The sequence below is a fragment of the Blennius ocellaris genome, assembly GCF_963422515.1.
Source record: "Blennius ocellaris genome assembly, chromosome: 6".
Classification (NCBI taxonomy): domain Eukaryota; kingdom Metazoa; phylum Chordata; class Actinopteri; order Blenniiformes; family Blenniidae; genus Blennius; species Blennius ocellaris.
Window position 1 is genome coordinate 10,957,107 of NC_137655.1, and position 21,956 is coordinate 10,979,062.

Here is a 21,956-nt window from a genome sequence, read left to right on the forward strand (position 1 = left end):
TTTCTGCTACATTTTAGGCAATCACAGAAACTTACAGTTCTGGATTTAGCCTATTTAAAATGATAAATGATACAGTATAAGACATGGCACTCGTCCCTCGGTCTTATGAGGTCTTTGAATAATCCAGCAAGTACTGTGAATCCTCTCATTAAGGAAAACCTTTATTGATTTCTCAATCTTTTGAAAATCATTGCCCTTCAGCTAAATCTTTCAGCTGAAAATTCCCACGTAATTTAGATGAACAGTATCTGATTTAATTATTCAACTCTCCAGGGAGCTCAAGGTGATGACACACGTAAGTTGGATAAATGAGGAAGTACATAGTCTCCAAATAAACATGAATGCATGCTTTTAATAATGGTGCTATATACTTTATGTTGTCCCAAATGTATTGTTAAAATGTTCTAAGAGTAGCACAGTTTCTACTTGGAACAAAGATGCCTCACTTTCCTAAACCCACTGGTTTCCCCAGTCAAAGACAAACAATTAAAACGTTTAAGTAAAGGTGGTTTTCTGTAGCCAAAAAAAAAAAGCACAATGTAGACTCATCTGGGATAAACTTGTCAAGTAAAGGCGGTTTTCTGTAGCAAAATAAAAAAAAAGTACAATGCAGACTCATCTGGGATAAACTTTCATATGCATCTATAAAAGAATGTCTATTCATGCTCCTTAAGCTCAGCTTAAAAAAAAAAAAAGATAATATAAATAACTTTGAGAAGTGAATCCCAACATTTTGAGGACGTTCTACAGAGAAAAAAAAGTTACGCTCATCTCGAAACCTGGGAGAGACAATCTTACTTGGGAGACTAAAGCTGACACAGGATGAACATGGTGTCATATTTAAATACAGATGCTTATAGAAGGCAAAATAAATCCAATTTAAATGCTCTATTTTGAATAGCAGCGCTTTGAAGAAGGCAGGCCTACAGACTACCCTGACTTTAAAAACAAAGATTAATAACCCCCCCCCCCCAACACGTACATGTAATCTGCCACACAGTTATAAAGCAATTTTAAAGTAATTATATTCAACAAGCCACACGCAGAACAGCACAAATTGCATTGTGTGGTACCAACTAATGGAAGTTAAATTATCTTTCTTGCAGTATGATATAGCTCCTATATTCAATATCAATAATAAACAGGAAACTGTTACCATGTGGGAAAGAGAAAAAAACAAAAAAAAAACATTCTCAGATGCAGTTTTTGTGACTCTTCAAACCATCTCTTGATCTGTTCCGAATGCACTGCCGTTCAACATCTTGTCAGTTAATGGTAAAGCTGTAACTCAAATCTAAAAAGGGCAAGTATGATTGTTTGAAAGGGAACGTCTTTGAGCAGTCACTTTTAAGATTTAAATAATCGTCCCATTAGCCGCAGTGTTTCAGCGCTCTATTCTCCTCTTCAAGACACTGATGAAGGTCAAGCTGAAATGGCTCCAGCTCCCCGTTTGAGCCGGAGACTCACAGCTTAGCCACAGCTCCGGGAACTTGCTCACACAAAAGACTTACAACCACAATGCTGCCTGGCCTAGATAGACACAGCAAACACACAATAGGGTGGCTGTGCTAATTTAGTGAAGATTTATTCTACATAGACAATCCCAACGAGTTCAATTTCAGCCAAAGTAGACAGTCAAACATATCATGCCCATGGAGGCGGGAGCAGGGTCGGTAAATCATTATTTTCACGTGACTTTAATACTGAGACTTCAGACATAAACCTTGAAGCAGCCGAGACTGAAAGTGTTTGCTCGATACCAAAACACATCTTCAAACACAACGCAATTTAGTGCACAGCTGACCGCAAAGCTTCACACAACTTTAGTTTATGTTGTTTGATTCCACTTCAAAGCGCTGTGACAGCAGTTGTTACAGAACCGCGGTTTCCCCGCAGTTGAACAGACATTAGGAGGAAGCATTTAAAGGTGAACCATGTTATGTTTGAGACTTCCTTTCTTGTTTCCAAATTGATTTTCGTTCCCAGTTAAGAAACAACTCATAAGCCATCTTAGCTCGGCAAGGATGTCAAACCCTCACACTTGGTGTCCCGCTTACATCCCTTTTGAACATAAGCTCTTTCAAGTGAAATTAATCAATCTCTTTATCACTTGGGCAGTGTCATTACCCAACCACAGAGTGAGAAATGAAAGTGCTAATCGCACAGCAAGTGGGGCTTTTGTGTGGGAAGGCCAAGTTTTCTTCCTCAAGCTGCTTTGCAAATGCATTTTCAATTGAATTTGTGAAGCGAGTAAAGGATGAATCGCACACTTGCCTCAAAATTCCCTTTAAAAGAGACTGACGTGCGACCTCAGCTTTCAGCACGTTTTCCAAAGAAGGCTCACTCACAAATATGAAAAATATTAGCAAGTGAACCACAAAACGGATGCATATTAAAGTATTTATAACCTGTAAAAGATTAGAAACAATAAAAGAAAACATTCTTGCACAAAGAGCTTCACCAGGCATTATCATGCATCCATAATGTTTTATAAAATGTGCTGGAAATTATAATCTATTACAACTTATGAATAGGTTCATGGAGTAGCCTGGGTGGTAGATGTAATGGGCTCATTCATAATGTTTTAAATGGAGAAATCTCAAGTTCTGGGTTGCACACTTTGTTATATTATGTTCTATTAAGTCAAATAATCTTACGACTGAAACAAGACTGCATTGGAAGCTCAAGCTGATTCTCCAGTTTGTATGACAATGACTACCGAATTAAGCAAACACTGTTTATAAAAGCCTCTTAATTGTATTATTAATATAGTACTATATTATACAATTACATATTAATCAATAATACTGTGTGATTACTTTACATAATGCAGACAAAGTTATGACGAATCATAAAACTGCTGTTTATGGAATAGAATAGTTATATAAAGCATTATGAATGCATTACAATGCCTTATTATTACATTTCTTAACATATTGTACAATTATATAAAGGGCCTTTTGCTTTATTAGTGTACTTTCTCAGAACTGAGAGCACTGTAAGTGTAATGGAGACAAATTCAGATCATAAACCAAAACTGGGCCATTTACAATAGTTTCAGACTTTACATTTAGACTCAGCAGATATTTCAAATTAAGAACTACAGCCTACAGCCGTTCACAATAACATCTTATAATGTGAAAAACATTAAGAAGTAAAGCCTCCAGCCAGAAGTCACTACTTGAGACAAAGTGTGCGCATCGTGAGAGTTGAAGATATGGAGGTTCAAGCTCTGTGAGAGGGAGAATCATCCTCCCACATTTCACTAAAACCCTTCGCTATACTGCACCTTCACACTCAGCAACAACATATGAGCAGCGTGCAGCCTGAGGTCCATTGAAACAATGTCCACGAAAGGTGACTGAGGCCATAAATCTGCTCAGCAAACAGGGTATGTTTATTTAGAGTGCAACATCGCCTCATTAAGTTTGACATGTCACTGCACCATATACATCGTCACTGTAACAATCCGAGCCCCACTTGTCACTTTGAGACTGTGGGGGGAATAGTCAGTCAAAAAAAAACCAGTACCATTATGCTAACCACCCAGGCGTTGGAGCCTGCTGGCCTGATGACGTCCAATAGCAGCTCGGGGTTTATGCTCCCCCTGTGTGCCAGTGAGAGGAGGATTAGTCTCCCCACACAACTGGTCGCTCTGAGAATGGATGTTGTTGTACAGTATTTCTCTTCTATAATGAGAAGTAGTAATGACTTTCTCACTCCGCTGTGCCAATACCAAGAGTGCGCAGGGGCTCACGCATGGAGCAGATCCTCCTTTATGACCCATAACAGATTTAAACATGCACTTTTGTCTTGTTGAATCTGCACATATTCACAGATACCATTCACTGTGGCCCTGTAAATGCACAGAAACCAAATGTTAAGGTAAATCACGCTTATCTGAATGTACCTTTCATTCCGCTGCACAGATGGCAATGATTTGATGTGATACATGAATATTCAATTTGCAAAAAGGTGACATATTAGCCGCAAAAGTGAATAATTATATGTTTTACCTGCTCTCCATGAGAAATGGTGGTCTTTAGGAAAGACAAGATCTGCAGGGACTGGAATGGAAAAGAGAGACAAGAGCAAGAAGAGGCTGAGGTACTTCCCATCTCGACGTGTCCAGGCAATGACCCCAAAGTCATCTTTTAGAGTCATAGTCCAGCCCATTTCTTCCTCTCTTACTCCTGTGGGAGGAAAATGAAACTCTTCAGTAACTCACTCATAAATATGACCCAAGAAACCAGAAGAAGGGACTGTGGAGCTATTAAAAAAAATGACAGAAATGTTGGAGAATGTCACTCAGGTGTGCTTTCACACATGGCTCACGATGTTGGGAAAATGACCATCTATCCAGCATGTAATGGTGATACTAACTCCAGCAAAGACCAAACATAATTAGCAAAGAGAAGAATGCAGCTTCAGAGCCTCCCAGGTAAAAGTGAAGACAAGTATCAAGGAGAAGGAATACTTTAAGCTCAGACTTATATGCACTATTAGTACCTTTTTATTGCAGCTCTGATTTTTTTTCAATTTCCTGCAACTCTGATTCATGTCCTACGAGTGTTGGGGATTAGCCCTCCATTCCTAGACCTCTAATTGTGTTGCAGCAACAACAAAAATTAATGGATATGGAATTCAATCTAGAACACCTGGTGCTTAGAGAGCTGATATTACAGTGTTTATGTGACTACAGTGGGTCATTTTCCAAAAAACACATTTTGTTGCCCGGTAGCACCGGGGTATTGAGGGGATTCGTTATTATTGACTTGTGATCACATAGAGAATACCCTGCACCTTTGGGTTTTTTTTGTTGTTTTTTTGTGTCCGTGTCATTTTGCAATCACAGAAGTTGAAACAAAAACACTTGTTGATACACATGGTTTGGATTAAAATTACAATCAAATCATGAATTATGAAACACAATGAGTTACTGCATATTAATTTGAAATCTAAAAAAGAATGCCAAGTCACTGCAAACGGATATGGTTTTATTGTGTTTCCAAAAGTGGCTTGCAGTGGGGTCCCCCCCCCCGCACTACATTTTTGATTTGAACTTTTTTAAAGGCAATTATCCAAAGTTGGCCATACCTTAAACAATTAGTATTACCTCTAAGAGCTTACTGTTGTCATCCCAATAAGATCATGAATTGAAATATCTGTTCTTGATTAAATCTTTCTGTTAACATTGCATCAATCACAACATGACAGCAGGTTTTTCTTGTCTTGATAATTAAGGATCATAGTCAGTGTCTAATGATAGATTAACTACTGAAAGACAGCAGGCATTTGAGATTTAACATTATTTACAAATGGCGTGTCTGTGAAAGTGTTCGGTGCTGAATTATTTTTGCTTGAATTAATTCAGAAATTAGATTTCAACTTCACTCACTGTGGTTTTGGTGAGGGCAAAACTTCTTTAATGAGAAAGAAACGTGAGGACTGAGATGGCTCCGTGCCCTGTGGCCGACTGGAGGTTGCACATTTTTTGATGGACCGTCCAATTTTCTCCGGGCTTTGATGTGTTATTCTATAATCGGAAGTGTGTGGCTCCTTCTTTGTGTCGGAGGGGCATTTAAACTTGAAGAGAACACAAATGCAGGGTCTGGCATTTCAGCATCCAGTCCTCAATACCAATCTGCCACACGGGGCTCTGTCAGCTTCAGACAATAGTGATGGAGTGAACCGCGTGTGTGTGTGTGTGTGTGTGTGTGTGTGTGCGTGCGTGCGTGCGTGCGTGCGTGCGTGCGTGCGTGCGTGCGTGCGTGCGTGCGTGCGTGTGTAAAATTTTAATATCTCACCCACTTAAATATAAAGTGTGTACTTTTTTCTTAGTTGAACTGCCTTTGTCTTCCATTTTGTGATGGCTGGAAAATGTATTCTATTTGCTTGAGTGAGCAGCATAGCCTGGCACTTACACAGCCATATGCCAATTAGACACCTCTGGTTGCTGATTACTAGCCATTCTTTCGGGCTCTGTTGCTCTGGAAGCCATACCTGACTGCACCCAGATTACATCCTCCCTCCAGCCAGTCTAATTTAACTATTCAGGAGACATGCGGCTCTCTCCATAGGTTAACAAAACATACCACAGCTGATTGTAAAAACATGGATTTGACCAGAAACAAGTCATTAATGCCAAGCATGACCCCGAGGCATGTCAGCATTGTTTTTCAAAGAATACAGACATTCAAAGTCACCCTGGTGACATGCATGTTTGCAAAATTTAGCTGAAGCTCTTCAGTTCATACAGCTCGATCTAATTGAGCTTGTAATCTGAGTAGAGAAGAGGACTGAAAAATCTTTTTTTGGGTGGGGGGGTGGGGGGGGGGCTTAAGCTGCTAAATATTTGGGTCAAAGTAATCATGCCAGGCTCTCAGTGGCTGCAGAAAACCTGGCAAACAGTGGCGTGGCTCAGATGATGGTGTGCATCCTATTAGATACTCCATGATCTGATGGAATGCAATCTGCCTCCCTGTCTCCTGTGGTCCTTGTTCGGGCATACTCAAAGGAATCAGAGAGTACCTTGCAGCTATCATAAGGGAACAGATGAGCAACACTATCGCCTTCTCTTTCACAGGTGGTCACAATAATTAATGTTTGATTAGATGTTTCCAAATGAATGGCAAAAGCTAATTTGCTCTGCCAAGGCTCAGAACAATCACCAAGCGATCCACCAGCCTCTCTTTAAATAAGCCGAACACCCTGTACTGTCTGGAGTGAAAACAAAGGCAATTGATCCCAGTTTGTTGAGCGGAGATGCCGCCCTCTTCCCAGGATTTCCACACAATTATGTGGCCAACCCGTTCATTCTTCCCTCACATTCTCAGCTTAATGCCATGCCTATACCTCTGTCCTCCCCCTTTATGTAGTACATCCAGTCTATTCAGGTTAGCACAGCTGCATGTGTTTGTTCCACGTTGAGGCACACGCAATTGTTTTTGATTAGGTTTGGCAACATAGAAGCAGAAATTCATCCTCATCCAAACAAGCCGGTTTTTGCAGATGTTTCTTTTTCACTGGCAGAAACAGCCACGACAGTACTGAGAGAATATAAATGCAAAACACAACACAGTGTTTTGGTGTTCCTTTGATCACAGACTTGCCTTAGTGGTTCAATGCATCTGTCTCTCTATAGACTGGTATGTAAGAATATTGCCCATCTTCATTTTATTCCTGAATTCTCTTGACAGTGTGTGCATTATTCCATTCAGAACTGTTACAAAGACAACCTCACTATTCTACTGGCTAAATAGATGATGACAGCTCTATAATACACCATGTGTTTGTCAGTTCCTGAAGGTTTAAGCCTGCTCTGAGTTTTCATCAAAACTGTGAAAATAAATGGGCAGTGTTGGCTGAAATATAGATGAAAACAAGTGTCCATGGAAAGATCAGAAATTCTGTCGGATGTGAACATTGCAAAAGTTAATTCATGTTGATGCCAGCTTTCAATTCTAATGCACACAGAAAAGATGTGGAGGTGAGAGTTTCGGGTGGGTGTTTAGCAACAGCAAATCATCCAAGCCTTCAGTCTGCAGTGAAGGACATTGTGTTCGACAACCAATTAAAAAAAAAAAAAAAACTGGCACAAAACAAACAAACAAAAAACACATGATGACTGAACATCAATGTTCTTGGCTGGCTTTCTACAAAACAAACATGGCCGCTTCCCCAACTGCAAGGGCACTTTGAGCATGTTCACCATTGATTGGATTGGTTTGATCAAAATGTTTGTGGGATTCAGTTGTGGATGTGCGAACACTGCCATGGGAATTCTGATGCACACCAAAAGACGAGAGGTTTCTGTCAACTTCCATGTTATTTCTGATATGTTTTCAGTATGAAATTAGCAGATGTGAAACTAATCTGAACAAAACAAACACAGGACCTGACAGGTGACTGAGCCAGGTTTAGTTTGAATTGGGAAATTAAGCAGGGTGACTGCACAGTATGTGTGAATAGAACCTTGCATATCGTGTCTCTAAAAGCATATAGTTTTTACGACACACCATACCTGAGCGAGATGACTGCCAGTCATCCCTTTGGGTGATCCAGTGGTTGCAGAAGCAGATACTTCTCGCCTTCCTTCTTGTCCTTCCACAGAAGCCAGGCGCAGAGCAGAGGAGGCCTCCAAAGATGTTAAGTCTGACAGGGACTGTAAATCACCTGTGCCAGACCTTCTGCCTGAAGCATCATGCAGTGGCTTAATCCTGTGTGAATCAATGTGTAGTGTGCTGGGACTGTGTCACACCTCCAGCTGTAGCAAGTGGTATTAAGTTCCTGGTGTAGGCTCTGTCTGTCAGACACCCCACACAGTAATGTTCTGACTTGGGTTGGCCTCAGCAGTCGAACAGGATCTGATGAGAACAGAAAGAGACAGGAAAAAAATGACATAAGGATCTGACAACTGGAAAGTAACCCTGAAAAAAATGACAATTTTGATGTTATTTTCCCACATGCTACACTAGCAACAAACTAAAAAAAAAAAAGAATAAAATACACAGTGCAAAGGCAATGAGATTCAAACCGAAATGAATAATTGATAATGTGTTTTTAATACAATATCAGCAAATGTTAGTCCAGAGGTATGATTTTGCCATGATCCGAAAACTTTCATTGCATTTTGCCATATGCTATCTAATCCTCGAAAATTGCAGAGCAAAGAAGAACTCTCAAAGTTCTAGACTTGCTGCAATGATAGAGGAGAAGGGCAGTGTCACTTGTGTATCATATTAGTAAAGGCCTGGGTGTTGTTTGTGCATTTTTACATTAAACCACAAGGCCTGCGGTGATGACGTACCATTCCCAGTGTCAGATTGTGACAGTGACATCAAACGCAAGAGCTGAATCTCAAAGTTAAAGCTGGAGTTTTTTGGGGGGTTTTTTTGCCTTATGACATTCAATCATTAGTCTGTCAACCCTGCAGCCAAGCCTGTTCTGAGAGCTCATCCAGAAGAAACTCTGATTCTATTAACACCCCCTGTCTTTGTCTCCTATGCAACCCCAAACCATTTTCTCAGTGCCCACAGCTCAAAGCTGTGCTCCCTTATTGACCTTCCTGGTCATGCGCCTGAAAACTACAGATCCCAATGACCCAGACCTCATTTCCCAAGGCTTTTTAAGTGCTGTGCCTCACCATTCCATCGTGGCTCAAATGAGCTTGTCTCTGAGGCTGTACTTCTCTTCCAGCCAGCAACTAACTAAATAAAAGCCAACAAATAGGATGGAAGAAAGGTAGCCCTGGTGGATGGAGCAAAATCAATCGTAAACATTTGAGTCACGGGTATGGACAAACAATTCATTTAATCTTTATTCAATATGAACTTCTATTACAGTCGAGGTATTTTCTCCTCTCCTACTGTTTTCTTACCTCGCTTTCTGGATCTGCTTGATAATGCAGAAGTGTTATTGTGTTCTGAAATTGTATGCAAGTGAGACTATGTTTTCTCCTCTTTCCTAGGTGTAGCACTGAGGGGTCTTCACAAAAAATGTAGAATGTTAAAATAGGGTCCTAATTTTTTTTTTTATCATTCCAGCAATTTGGTGTAAGGGATGGAAACCACAGTCTGCTGCTCTGTCGCAAAAATAACAGTTATAAGAAGAATTGCTGTGAATTTTATTATAGATAGTGGAGGTTCACACAGAAATAATGTGCCTTACTTTGGCGTTTTGTGACTTTCCATGCTGTGAAATGTTTCTCTTTGTGTGAAATGTTATTACAACCTTTTGACTGACAAATGAAATTTAGAACCAATAATACCAATCCAGAGAATTTGATTGCTTCATCATTTAAGTATTATAGCAGCCCCAGCAAGTGAATCCTAAATAGGTTATAAGTCAGACTATATCACATTAGCATGCAGTATCATGTCTGACTGACGCTGGGAAAGTGAAGGCTCTATAGGTTTCTCTGTTTAACACTAGAAACCTTTGAGTTGAGCCCATATGGAGAAGAACTTGCCATCCTTTCCTGTGAAAACAGCCACCCCCAACCTTAAACCTGCCTTACGCTTTTCATTTCCCTTCAGGAGTTGCTTTCCTCACCTGCCCTGGCACTGTTCTACTGTCCCACAGCTAAAAGCTGTCTTGACTCGATGACAGAGCTTTTGCTCTGCAACACAAGCACAGATATTCATCCAGACAGTGCCTTTAGCCATCTATACGCAGACTTTTCTATGTGTCTAGCCTGCCACTGTTTTACCATCTCAGTGCTTCACTTTAAAATGTTGGAGACATTTCCAATTTAGCACAAAACAATCAGAAAAATATGCCATCACCATTTCGCAGGTTGGGTTTAGCTTTTTGTTCCCCACTATTTTATATTGAATATGTGAAAATCACAGCTAAAACTGCACAAATATCACTCAGATCAAGATGTGGATAATTTGCTGATGTCAGTATGCGACAGCTACATATCACAGTGTAAGATAACATTAGTGTCCTCTCCTGCTCGTGTGGGTGGATGCTCACCATCCTGTATATATCACTATCTGTTAAATTATTCCTATTTGCCTAATCTTACATTTTATTTAAAAATATTATGGAAGACCTTGATTTTACCACCAGTTCACATCCATGTTGTCGGCATGCATTTCAAAAAGATGTCCACTTTTCAGACTGGGCAGTACTCATAGACTTCAAGCTTTCTCTATATAATAAACGGCTTTCCAGCACTATAATTCAGAAGAAGACAAACTCAGTTGCGGTGCTCTGCCGATTATCACATCACATCACATCACTAAAACAGTCTATATATTTTGCAAAGCTTCCAGAAATTGAAAATCATTTTCCCCTGACTGTTAAGATGTTGTAGGTGCCAGTATCTGAAAGAGAGAGGTATCTCTCCTCTGCCAGCACCTCAAACAGTCTGGCAGGCTGAGCAGTGGCTCCTGAAGCCAGGGTTGTGAACTCAATCAGCTGCATGTTTATCACTGTGGCACCCAACATACTGTGGCTCTTTTTACCTGCATCCATGTGCTATAGGTGCAGTAGTATATGGGTAGTTAACCAACCTGGCAGGGTCACAGCACTGATAACAGGGGGAACTAATTTCCAGTCTCACCACACAAAGATCAGTTAAATGATACCAACCGTCGACTTCTGAGTATCTCATAAAATCGGTAGGTTGGTTTTACTTCGTTTTTCGGATCTGCTTAATCTCCGCATTGTGCGGTTTTCCTTTTTACCAGTTTGTGAGAGCTTACAAAAAACATAAAAACTCTGGGTTGGGCTGAAAATTGAATCACTGAATTAGACGGCCTGGAAACACTTTCTTTTAGAAGATTGCTGAATTACAAAGATTAATTACATAGTAAATGTGATCAGGCAGGGTAAATTTGAAAAAGGCAAAAATGTTGCGCCATGATGTTTAAATATGGCCAAGCTGCAGAGAATCTCTTAATCAAATTAGTTGCGCCAAATATTATTACAGAGACGAATTCTTTTCTCAAGTATGCTTAAGTATGCACATTCTGCGCTCATCTCAGTGGCAATGTTACTTGGTGAGTGATAAACGTCTCATGAAAGATGCAATTAAACAAAGTAAGGTTCACAATTTGCTGCTATGTTGCTTTAAATCAAACGTCTGATACAGAAGAGGAACCACCATCCAGTATGATTGATTGCAGTCTGGACTCATATGTTTATATCAAATGGAAAAATCCCTGTCAGGCAGAGAATGAAATGCGTTAAATGGTACCTGAGAACAATACATCCATGCATCAAAGCTGCTTTTGGCATTAAAAAGGTGTTCAGTTTTATTGGTAGATAATCATGCTGCATTTACTGAAGCACACATTTCCCTGTTCAAAGTGAATCAATGGCCTTTGGAAAAAAAATGACACTAATTGATGCAATGCCTAAAACAAAGCCGCAGAGAGTTGTGTTGTTAGCCAGATAATTCTCGGTGAATTATTTTTTTCATACCATAAATATTTCATCAGAGACACAGGAAGGATCTCACAGAATGTCAAATTAACACAGAACAATTGCAGAACAAAAGCTGCCAAATAATAAGCCTTTTTCAATTTGTTGCTGTCAACGTTCTTGATAAGAATAAAAGCAATATAAACAATTTTACTTCAATGTGGGTAGAAGTATATGCCCCATGTTTGGAAAGACTAATTGGTTAAGTTTCAGGTATTTCAGCGCAAATCAAAATAAAGTAAACACACTTTTTTGAGTAGACGTGTTGGCATATGTGTAAAAATAGAGCGACAAAAAAAAAGAAACTGAAGGGATTTGGAACAGAAACAGACACTAAAAACAAATGTGTCTGCTTTCTGAGGCAAAGCGAGGAAATTATTCTATAAAAGACAGAAAAAGAGAGACAGAGAGCTTGTAAGGGAAACAAACCGTTCCTGGATAATCGGATTTGTTCCATGCAGCTGTTCCACCTGGCCTCAGAGCTCCTACCTCCCCTTCATTAAAAAAGCTTATAATTAACGCAGAACTGGCTGTAATCCTGGTCACTCTATCTCCCCTTTGTCAACTGATAGGCAGATCTCAAGGGAACTGGGGTAGGCAGGTGAGCATGTCTGAGTCCTGACTGTTGCTGATCCAGCGGGGATCGTCACCCAGAAAGGGAGCCATCAGCCTGCGCTGGAGGAGCAGCGCGACAGCGTCAGGATTAATTTTGAGGACTTCTGGTCACTGAGGCTGCCTGATAACATGGGTCAGCAGTTGGAGAGACACCTGGACCCTGAAGCCATGAGTGCCTCTCTGCAAAATAGCTGTTAATATAGTGTGGTGTGGGGGGTGCACACGTGCAAGAAGGTGGGGTAAAGGTGGAGCCGATACCAAGCCTGCAGAAGAGGATCGGAGAGGGGTAAAACCTTACAAAGTCAATTATACAGGGGAGGGAGAGAAGTGATGAAGAGGGGAATCATGGGTGAAATTAAAAGGCTGCTCTTTGTGATAAGTGGTGATGATGTGAACTCCGCTCCTGTTTGAAAGCTGTAATATGGGCTGCTATATGAGAAAAAGGAAAATCAAAATGTTCCAGCATGTTGGCAAAAGAGGAGGCTCTGTGCCGCGTGTTGAAGAAAGAAGTGAACATGTAGTACTCTCGAGTTTGACACGAGACTGTGCAGCGATTGTAGTTTTGCTTTGCAAAAATAAAAATCGATGTTAGCAGTTAACAAAAAGCCTTTACTGATTTTATTTTCCATGAATAGATCAAACTGTAATATGCTGACCTATTCACTGTTTAAAACGTGCCTCAGTCTGACAATAACAGATGTAAAAGAAAACCGCTGAATTCCCCTATGCCACCGCAAAGCAGACTCTGCATAATAAATGCATGAAATTGAGTCTTTAAAGCAGAATTGCATATTTTTAGATCAAGGCGCAGTTGAGAGGTTTGAAGATGTGAAAACAGAAAAGTCTGTCAACAAGTCTGTCAACAAGGCCACAAGTCAAGCAGCATATGCTGTGACACACACAGTCAAGAAGTGTTAAAAACAAAATAAAGTGGGACTTGAAAACATAGATTAGGATACATATCTAATATCACTAAGATACCAAGATAAAAATCCATCTCATGTGTCAAGAGACAATTTTGGTGTTTTCACTATGCACTATATAAACACTATTATTTTTCATATCTCTCTCTTTTTCTCTCTCTCAGTTCTAAATGTCAGAACATTATGTTCATTTTGTTCACTGACCTTTTCGTGCCCATCAACGTTGCAAGCTGCACTAATAACCCAGACGCACACAGTTGTGTTTGGATCTTACACTGTGCTATTTACATATTTGAAACAATGAGACAATTTCAATGCAATCAACTATTGTGTTTATTAATGTGCTGAAAGACCACGTGTGTGACATTATCAGCCCTAAGCAGTGTGTTGAATTGAAAGTCAAAAGGTTGTTTTTTACATGTTTAATTGGAATACATATCATGGAGGCTTGCTTTGTCCGGATGATCGCAATAAACACTTTCTTTATACACAGCAAGGTTTTGAATCCAATGTCCATTTACATGGAAATGAAGGAAATGCCAAAAACAATGCAGTAAGCATGTTGGGCCACTAGTGGGTGCTGTTGGCCATTTTTGTAATGAAAGCATACACACATCAACTCAGGCAACAATGAGCTATAAACATCAACAATGGTGAGTACACAGATATTTGTATGGACAAGCCACAATGATGGATCGCTATTACAGGTGACTCGACTCAAAAAATTCAAAGTCTGAGGCAAACATGTACTGGGAGTCGAACATTGTTGTCATTGTCCATCTATCTGCACATGTGCAGAAGAGCTATTTATTTACAGCTGTGGTGCACTTGGGCAGTAGAAGCATTTCCTCTAACTACACGGAGACAGATCAGAGCGTTCTTCAAGATATTGTGGTTTCCCTCATTTACACAGAGACAGAATCGAATCCTTTAGAAAAAAGGTCCACATTTTCAAAAAAATTTATATTCAGTGGCTCTGAGTACCATTGTCCTGTAACACAGGACAATGGTAAAAACACAACAAACATTTTCCATTGAAAATGTTGTCCTGGAAATGGGTCCTCAGAAGCAAAAGACTGTGATTGAGAAGATCTAAATTGTTAGAGAGCCACATGAAAGCATCTTAAAAACTGCAACTTTAGTTGGAGTTGTTCCCATTATGCAGGAGTCAGGATCTATGAAAGGTGGTCTAGAGGTCCTGTGGCGTTCATGCCTCAATGCCTCCATTATTGCAATAGAAGATTGCCTTTTACCATGTCAGTCAGGTGGTTATAATGTGTTGCCTGATTTTGTGTATTCATGCCAAAAATATATCTCATGACAACATCTGAATGCTAAGCAAGTCCTCATGAGAAAAACAATACTTTAATCAGGCGAATAACATACGTGCACGTGTGCAACGACTGTTCAGAAGTTTCTGTGAAACTGGAATAATGAACCAGTTGCCTGAGGCACACTGACATGGAAACAACCACATGTACTCTAGTGAATATGAGAAGAGCTCGGAGATAAGAGTTTACAACAATAGGGGAAAAAAAAAAAAGGGCTCAGAGACTGGACGCTGAGACTGAGCCTGAGCTTGTATGGATTATCAAACTGCAGCCATGGACGGAAAGCAGAGCGGGAGAAGATGTGTCTGTTACTGGGAATTATGGTCCCATGTGGAGGAAAGGCACTCAAACGGGTGACTTCCTGTATTGATTGATGGGTGTTCCGGGGATTAAACCTTAACCTTATATTGATCCACTTCGGTTTGTGAATGTGGATACAGGGGGGGAAAAGGACTGGTCTCGAGACAGCTGTTACACATCCCCTCACGGATTTCTTCATTTTAATTGTTGCATGTAATGCTGCCTTAGAGTATATTTATCTGGTTCATACCCACAGGCCAATAAATTGCAGCCCCAAAACAAACTGGTGGTGATTTAAACTGTACCTGTCAGGAACATCAACGAAGGAGGGGGGGGGGGGGGGGAAGAGTTATTCACAAACTGTGTCTGACACATTTCTGACAGGCAGCTATATGCACTGAACAAAGGCAGCGCTGTTAGCTCACCATTAAGATAACTGATGTCTTCCACAAGTGTTGATGCCGTACAAGGCTGATGAGCAAGAAATGGAGACGACAGAGTGCAATTTGTCACTCACCCCAGGATTGTTTATATACAGTCTAGCATAAAAGGGAATAAGTACCTCTTCTGTTTTGGCAGTGACAATTAGACCTGCTGCCGACTGTGTACATGTGTGTGTATGATGAATATTCATTCCAGGTTTTTGGAATACTCAATAATTTGTGAGGATTATGATGATCACAACATATACATCAACTCATTCTTGTCTCGCTGGTGTTTGATTGACTACAGCATTCCATGCACACGTTTCAGTCCACTTTGGCAGCATCTCATGCACGAGGATTAGTGGATAATGGTGGTGATTGTGTTTTTACAGCTGTTGCTCCAAGACTACACAATAGCAATCACACCAGTTCTCCCCTGCATCAGACAGGGGAAGTCGGTGTAAATTTTCAAAACACCTCTCGTCATTCTTTTGTTCAGTTTTTAATGATCAAAAACCTGCATTTTTGATCATTTGTACAATTTGTGTCAGAAATGTGGCCTGTGCATCTGTTCCACCGTCTGCCATCCTCATCACCTTTCTATGAAATATTTATACAACTTGTATGAGAAATGTTAAGTGTAGTTTTAAAGCTGAAGCCAAAGTTGCATTGTTCTCGGTTTGTTTTTTCTGAGGCAGATCTAAGTAAATAAAAAATTAATGTTTTAAAAACAATGTCAGGCTTTCGGTAAAATGCTTTGTTTATCTCAGTGGTCTCCAGTTAATTGAGGCCACAAAAAGAAAGTTGTTCTGGAAAATGAACTGAATTGTAACTTCAAAAACTCGGCATCACAAAAAATACAAAAAAGAAATCATTCCTTGGTCAGTCTACATTGCCACAATAACATCAGTTATTGGTATAAGACAACTGTTTGTCATCTTTTAAGCCCATCTCTCTTTTCTTATCAAGTAGTTATAATTGGTACTAAGTTTTATCCATCGGTTTTACTTTCAATATTTTTTTTTTTCATATTATGACTTGGAATACTGCAAAATGTAATGTAGTAAGATGCTGTAGAGCAACCTAGGTTATTTTCTGTAGCTACAATTTAAAAGAAAAGTCTCAGTCAATGTAGGCAGTTGTCTAGTTTTTGTCTATTATTGAACTAAAGGCAAACACATTCCGCATCACAGACAATTATTTTTCTCAAGGTTTGTAAAAGCAACAACCATGCTAGCCCTTGTCATATCCTGCCATTATCGTATCCCTACAGGATATGATAAGGTAGTGAACTAGGTGCCATGCTTGAGTGCAATTTACCCTGCCGCAGTTGTCGGGCATGGCAAGAAAGAGTTCTATTCAGATGATATGTCGACAACCAGCAAGAATAGAGTGTCAATCTTTTCTTGCAGTTTGAAGCAACAAATATTGTCTGAATGAGTTCAATGTGTAAATGTCACAATCAAAATATTAATTAGCAGCTGAAGATCTTTTGAATCTTTGTGCTTGCAAAGTTTAAGCATCGGTGTTACTCATTCCAGAAAGTTGAACAGCATAATGTCACGTCCTAGATCTTACGAGAGATTAATGACAAAGAACTGAGTATAAAAAAAAAAAAAATTCAGAACAGCTCTCAGCGATTGCTCACCGTATTTCAGACCTGCTCAGTCTTGCAGTTGGAGCAATGTGCGAAACGTTGAGTTTGACAGGCAGCTGTCAGCTTTTGCCTTTGTGTTTAAAACTGGGAAATGGATAAGGTACCTGTGTAATTCCACTGTGAAGTGGTTTGACATAAAGAAAAGATGACTTAGATCTGGCTTAACATCTGTCTTGCTTTTATTCCCCCCTTCCCTGTTCCTGTAGTGGAGTGTTTGAGCTTTATCGTGCAGAATTATGGACGTGCATTGCAAAGTTTTAAACTAGCAGACACTTATAAAATTGTTTTTTAGTAAATGTACATATCGTCACTAAAAATCCGATTGCAAGTAGTGGGGCCAATACATACCACAAGGACATCACATCTAAAATGTACTTCAGTAGATTTGTCACTCAACAATGTGGTTGAACAACAATGAGCGTTCTTCCGTAACAAAGCTACATGCACATATACCCAATAGAGAAATAGATTTCCAGCGCAGTCCCTTATCCAAGGAGACATGGACAAGGCCAAACTGGTATCAAACCACTAATGTTGACTCACATGCATCGAGGAAGACATGATATCAAACACTGTTCACATCGTGACAGTAAATCTGAAAGTGCCCACAGAACTGGATTTCGGCCACGTTGCCAGCGGATAACATTTAAAAAGAAAATATACTTGCATAATCAAAGAGAAGAGGAAGAAATAAGTTATTATACAAATTATACAGAATTGTGTGTTAGTATAAAAACAATCAAACACAACCTAGCATTGTAGGAAGTATATACAGTACACATCTAACAATGTTGGGAGAAATGAGGTCAAACATGGCTGGCAGCTGGTGGAGACATTATAGCACGCAGCAGCTTCAGTGTGCACCAAGTGAGCAGGAAAGAACAACTGACATCATTAATATGCATGGTGTAAGCCACAAATCTTGCAATGGGAGCATTTTTTAAAAGCAGAAACCTCTGACAGGACTATGCCTGTCTTACTGCATGGAAAATGTTGGGGAAATCTCCACAACGTGACAGTCACTTTAAATTAATTATGACAGCTAAATTGAAAAATGGGAACAAGTACAATTAATGTCAAACATTTAAATGTAAAGCTTAATTCCATGCTTGAAAGATGTGCAGTTTTCTAAAGCTTATATGTTCTGAAAGGTATGGCTTCAATGTGCTGCTGGTGTGAAGGCAATAGAGTAGCTTCCTGTGTATATTCGTGTCAAGCAAATTAGAGAGTAACTTGACTCAATCTGATGAAAATGGGTAAGAGTACACCAGCTCTGGTGCAGGGACAGCCAGTCATCTGCTTTCCCTCTGAGTCGGTAGTTCACGCTATAAAAATAGCTCTTATTATATTTGCTGAAGAGATTTGTGCAGAGTGAATCAGACACGCAAAGAAAGGTTTCTTTTCCTGAACAGTTCATCCAATTCCCTGTTGAGTGGGAGAATCAAGGACAGAGACGGAAAATCAACTGTTCTCGACGTGTGACAGGATGCAAAAAGAAGCACATCGGTAAAGCCTTCCTTGTTTTGATATTGTTTAAAAAAAAATGAAACCTCTTCCTTCAAGCATTGGATTGTCATTTGTAATTCAACTTCAAAATGATATTCACTGTTTAATTTCAACATGATGAGTAAGCCTGTGTTTGATGATGATAACTGAAGAAGGTATTCAGGTGGTATAAGGATGGAAACAATTATCGTCAGTATGCATTCATTATCAGACTCATGGATTTAATAGATAATTATGTATTTGTAGTAGCTTAACCCTTACATGAGATATTATACACCAATACATGCACTGAGTCACATTGTATTTCAACGGGATGGCTCCTTTGTTAAATAATAATACTCTATCAAACATTCTGGAAAAAGTAACGCTGGCTGTATTATGGAATTTAAACCAGAGAGAGGATTTGGAGCTCATTTGTGTTGGATTTTTCCCCTGGGTCTCAGATAGATGTAAATATTGTTGTTGTTGTTGTTGTTTAAATATCCCAAGGATGAAAAGAACAGCCATTACTGACAAAGTAACCAGTGAAAGAAACAACAAAAGTTTTTGTAACTTTAGAAAAGTAAAGGGTGACATCAGAAAACCTTTTCACAACATTCCTTTCTTTTGTATTTATTTGGTTTTACATTGTGATAACTGAGATTAATACACCTCATGTCATTAGGATTTGACATACACGTCATAGATTTAGCACAGATTAACATTTTTCTTCTCCTGAAGACCAGTCCATAAACTTTGAAGCTGGAAATATAGTAACAAGTACAGTAAGTTATGTTTGATTACCTCTTTTCTATCACTGTTTCTGGCTGGATCTATACCTTGTTGGCCTCAATCGGGCATGTAGGAGGAGAGACACGTGTAAAACATGAAAGGGATGTGTGTACAAGGAGCTCAACTAGAAAACATGGCCAGACCCTGAAGCTATATACATGAGAGCAGATCCTATGTTTGTTATCTTGTAAAGGTAAGTCTTTATACTTTAGCCTTCACTTTGAAGTGAAGCGGCAGGGGATGAGTTTTCAGAATGAATTTAAATCCAAAAAAGTGTAATACGTAGATAGTTGAAGTAATGTTACTGTTGTTGATCTCATTCTTGAAGATGCGACTCCTCGTGATGGGCAAAACAAACTTATGTCAACTCCTGTTGACTGAGAGTGAAAGACAGACTGAAACTCGTCTTAAAATGACAATTTCAAGGTCCAACAACACAGCATGGCACAAGACTAATCCATAATAACACAAACCCCACCACTCTTGTTCTACTTCGATCGGGGTGCCTGACAACATCAGAAATGTTTCCCTATTCCTGATTTACTGTACAAAAATATTTCAAAGGCTCTTTGATAAAAGCAACTACTGTTGTAAACCAGCGCTACAATACAAGCAGTTTGAGCTCGCCTGCAATAACTGAGCTGTGTTCAAGAGCATTGTGCCTGCCTGATTCATAAAACTGATTCTCTGATCTCCTGCCAATGATCCATGAAATATTCTTGAATCCTCAAACATAAGTGGAGCTTGGAGAATAATTCGAGAAGCTTCGAGGCGTGAGCGAAAAGATGAATGACTACATTATAGCTGCAGCCGACTGTCTTCGGGGATGTGACACCTGACGCTGAAATGACAGCATAGACTCAAAACTTAATTTCATGAAGATACTTTTTTTTTTTTTAATCATGAGAATCATTATGAAGTACTGAGTATCAGCTGCATAATTGCCCCTGGTTCACTAGAACAATATTAAACAATGTTATTCGTTGCAGTGGCGACAATGATACTTGCTTGGGGAATATAGTCTTGTTTGGGGAAGAGAGAGGTTAAACCAACAGTCTCTTTATCCAAAAACAAATGTGCTGCATTTCAGTTTAATCTCAGTAGATTATGATGTAGACACACAAATGCTGACAGTGCTGTGAAATGATGTGTTATCAACCAGCATGTAACAGAATTGCCACTACTTCTGGCAGCAACAAGTCAGCATTTAATTACTAATATGGAATAAGTAACTGTTACACTTACTGAAGTATCAATGGGCTCATTATTCTACTTTTGAAATAAAATTGGACAGCAGCCAAAATGCTATTTCTCCCCGTTCTGCTCACTGAACCCACCATTAAATTTAGAATTGTGAATATCCAAAAAATAAACATGAAACGCTGCTCCTTTAATGTCAGTAAATTCCTGTTTACTGGAGGATGAGCGCCTTATTAGTCCTGAACCAACTCAGTCCTGACAGCAACATCAAAGATCTAGATAACTAACATTATCCTGCCTCCAAAGTGGATCCAACGTATTTGTGGCTTTAGATGAATGTAAACTTAACTATATAAGGCATGCTGCTTTCTGCAGATATCTCTATTCTAAAGTACTTTCTTTAACTAACTAGTGACTTTACTTATCCACTCAAATTCAGTATTTTGAAACAATATTTGAAGCTGCTTGAGTATAGGGTTACACTCATGGTAAACTCTTGCAGATAATTAAGAATGCATGGTTTTAAATTCAGATAAAAAAAAAAAAAAAGAGAGATCAAACCTGCCAGTTAATATTACTTGTGTAGAAAGGTAATGGCTGAATGGCATTTAAAACCTGTGTCAGCCTGAAAGCAGTCTAACTTGGGGGGCGGGCTTAAAAGTTTCTCAGTATATTGTATATAGGATCAGACAGGAGCTGTGCATCAGCAAAGCGCTCTGTCTGACCTTCCCTGCTGTTGAGCCCATTACGCTTCAATTAACGACAGCAGCCTGCTGCGACCAGAAGGAACAGCTGCTCGGCCCACATGGTGGTAATTCAATGAGAGTCACAGACAGGGGGACATAAAACTTGATCCACCAATCAGACACACCTATGCACAAGGGGATACAAATTTACTCTGCTGTCCTGGGCCATAAGATGAAGGAGCCAGAAGAAAGACCTGGACAACATGAGCCTCGCACAGTATGTGAGAGCGACTCAGAAATAGTGCTGAGCTTCACCATATGGGTAATTCAATTTCACATGCAACAATAAATCTGATTACTTTCTATGCTCTCAGCTAATGGATACTCAGGGTTTATATTAATGGCAGCGATTCCTTTTTTATGTTTCAATAGGTGATTTTTCGTTTTGCCTTTTGAGTGGACTTCTGCCGTATTGTCTGCTTTTAACCTTATAATAAAGGGTTGAATTTTTTTTCCCAACTCTAAAACAGAGTCATACATCTTGCAATAAAAGGAGACAAAATGAGAATATGGCTAGATTAATAAGCGATTCTAGTCAATATCTTCAA

General features: G+C 39.5%; 1 protein-coding gene across 1 annotated transcript in view; it reads right to left on the reverse strand.

Moving 5' to 3' along the window:
• Nucleotides 1–4,176, reverse strand: part of thsd7ba (thrombospondin, type I, domain containing 7Ba) — a gene marked incomplete at both ends in the record, with an annotated part of 155,919 nt that extends 151,743 nt beyond the window's left edge. Inside the window, one exon of the mRNA XM_080498156.1 lies at nucleotides 4,017–4,176. Coding sequence (XP_080354282.1) covers nucleotides 4,017–4,176 — 160 coding nt within the window. The remainder of the gene's footprint in view (nucleotides 1–4,016) is intronic.
• Nucleotides 4,177–21,956: the final 17,780 nt, after the last annotated feature.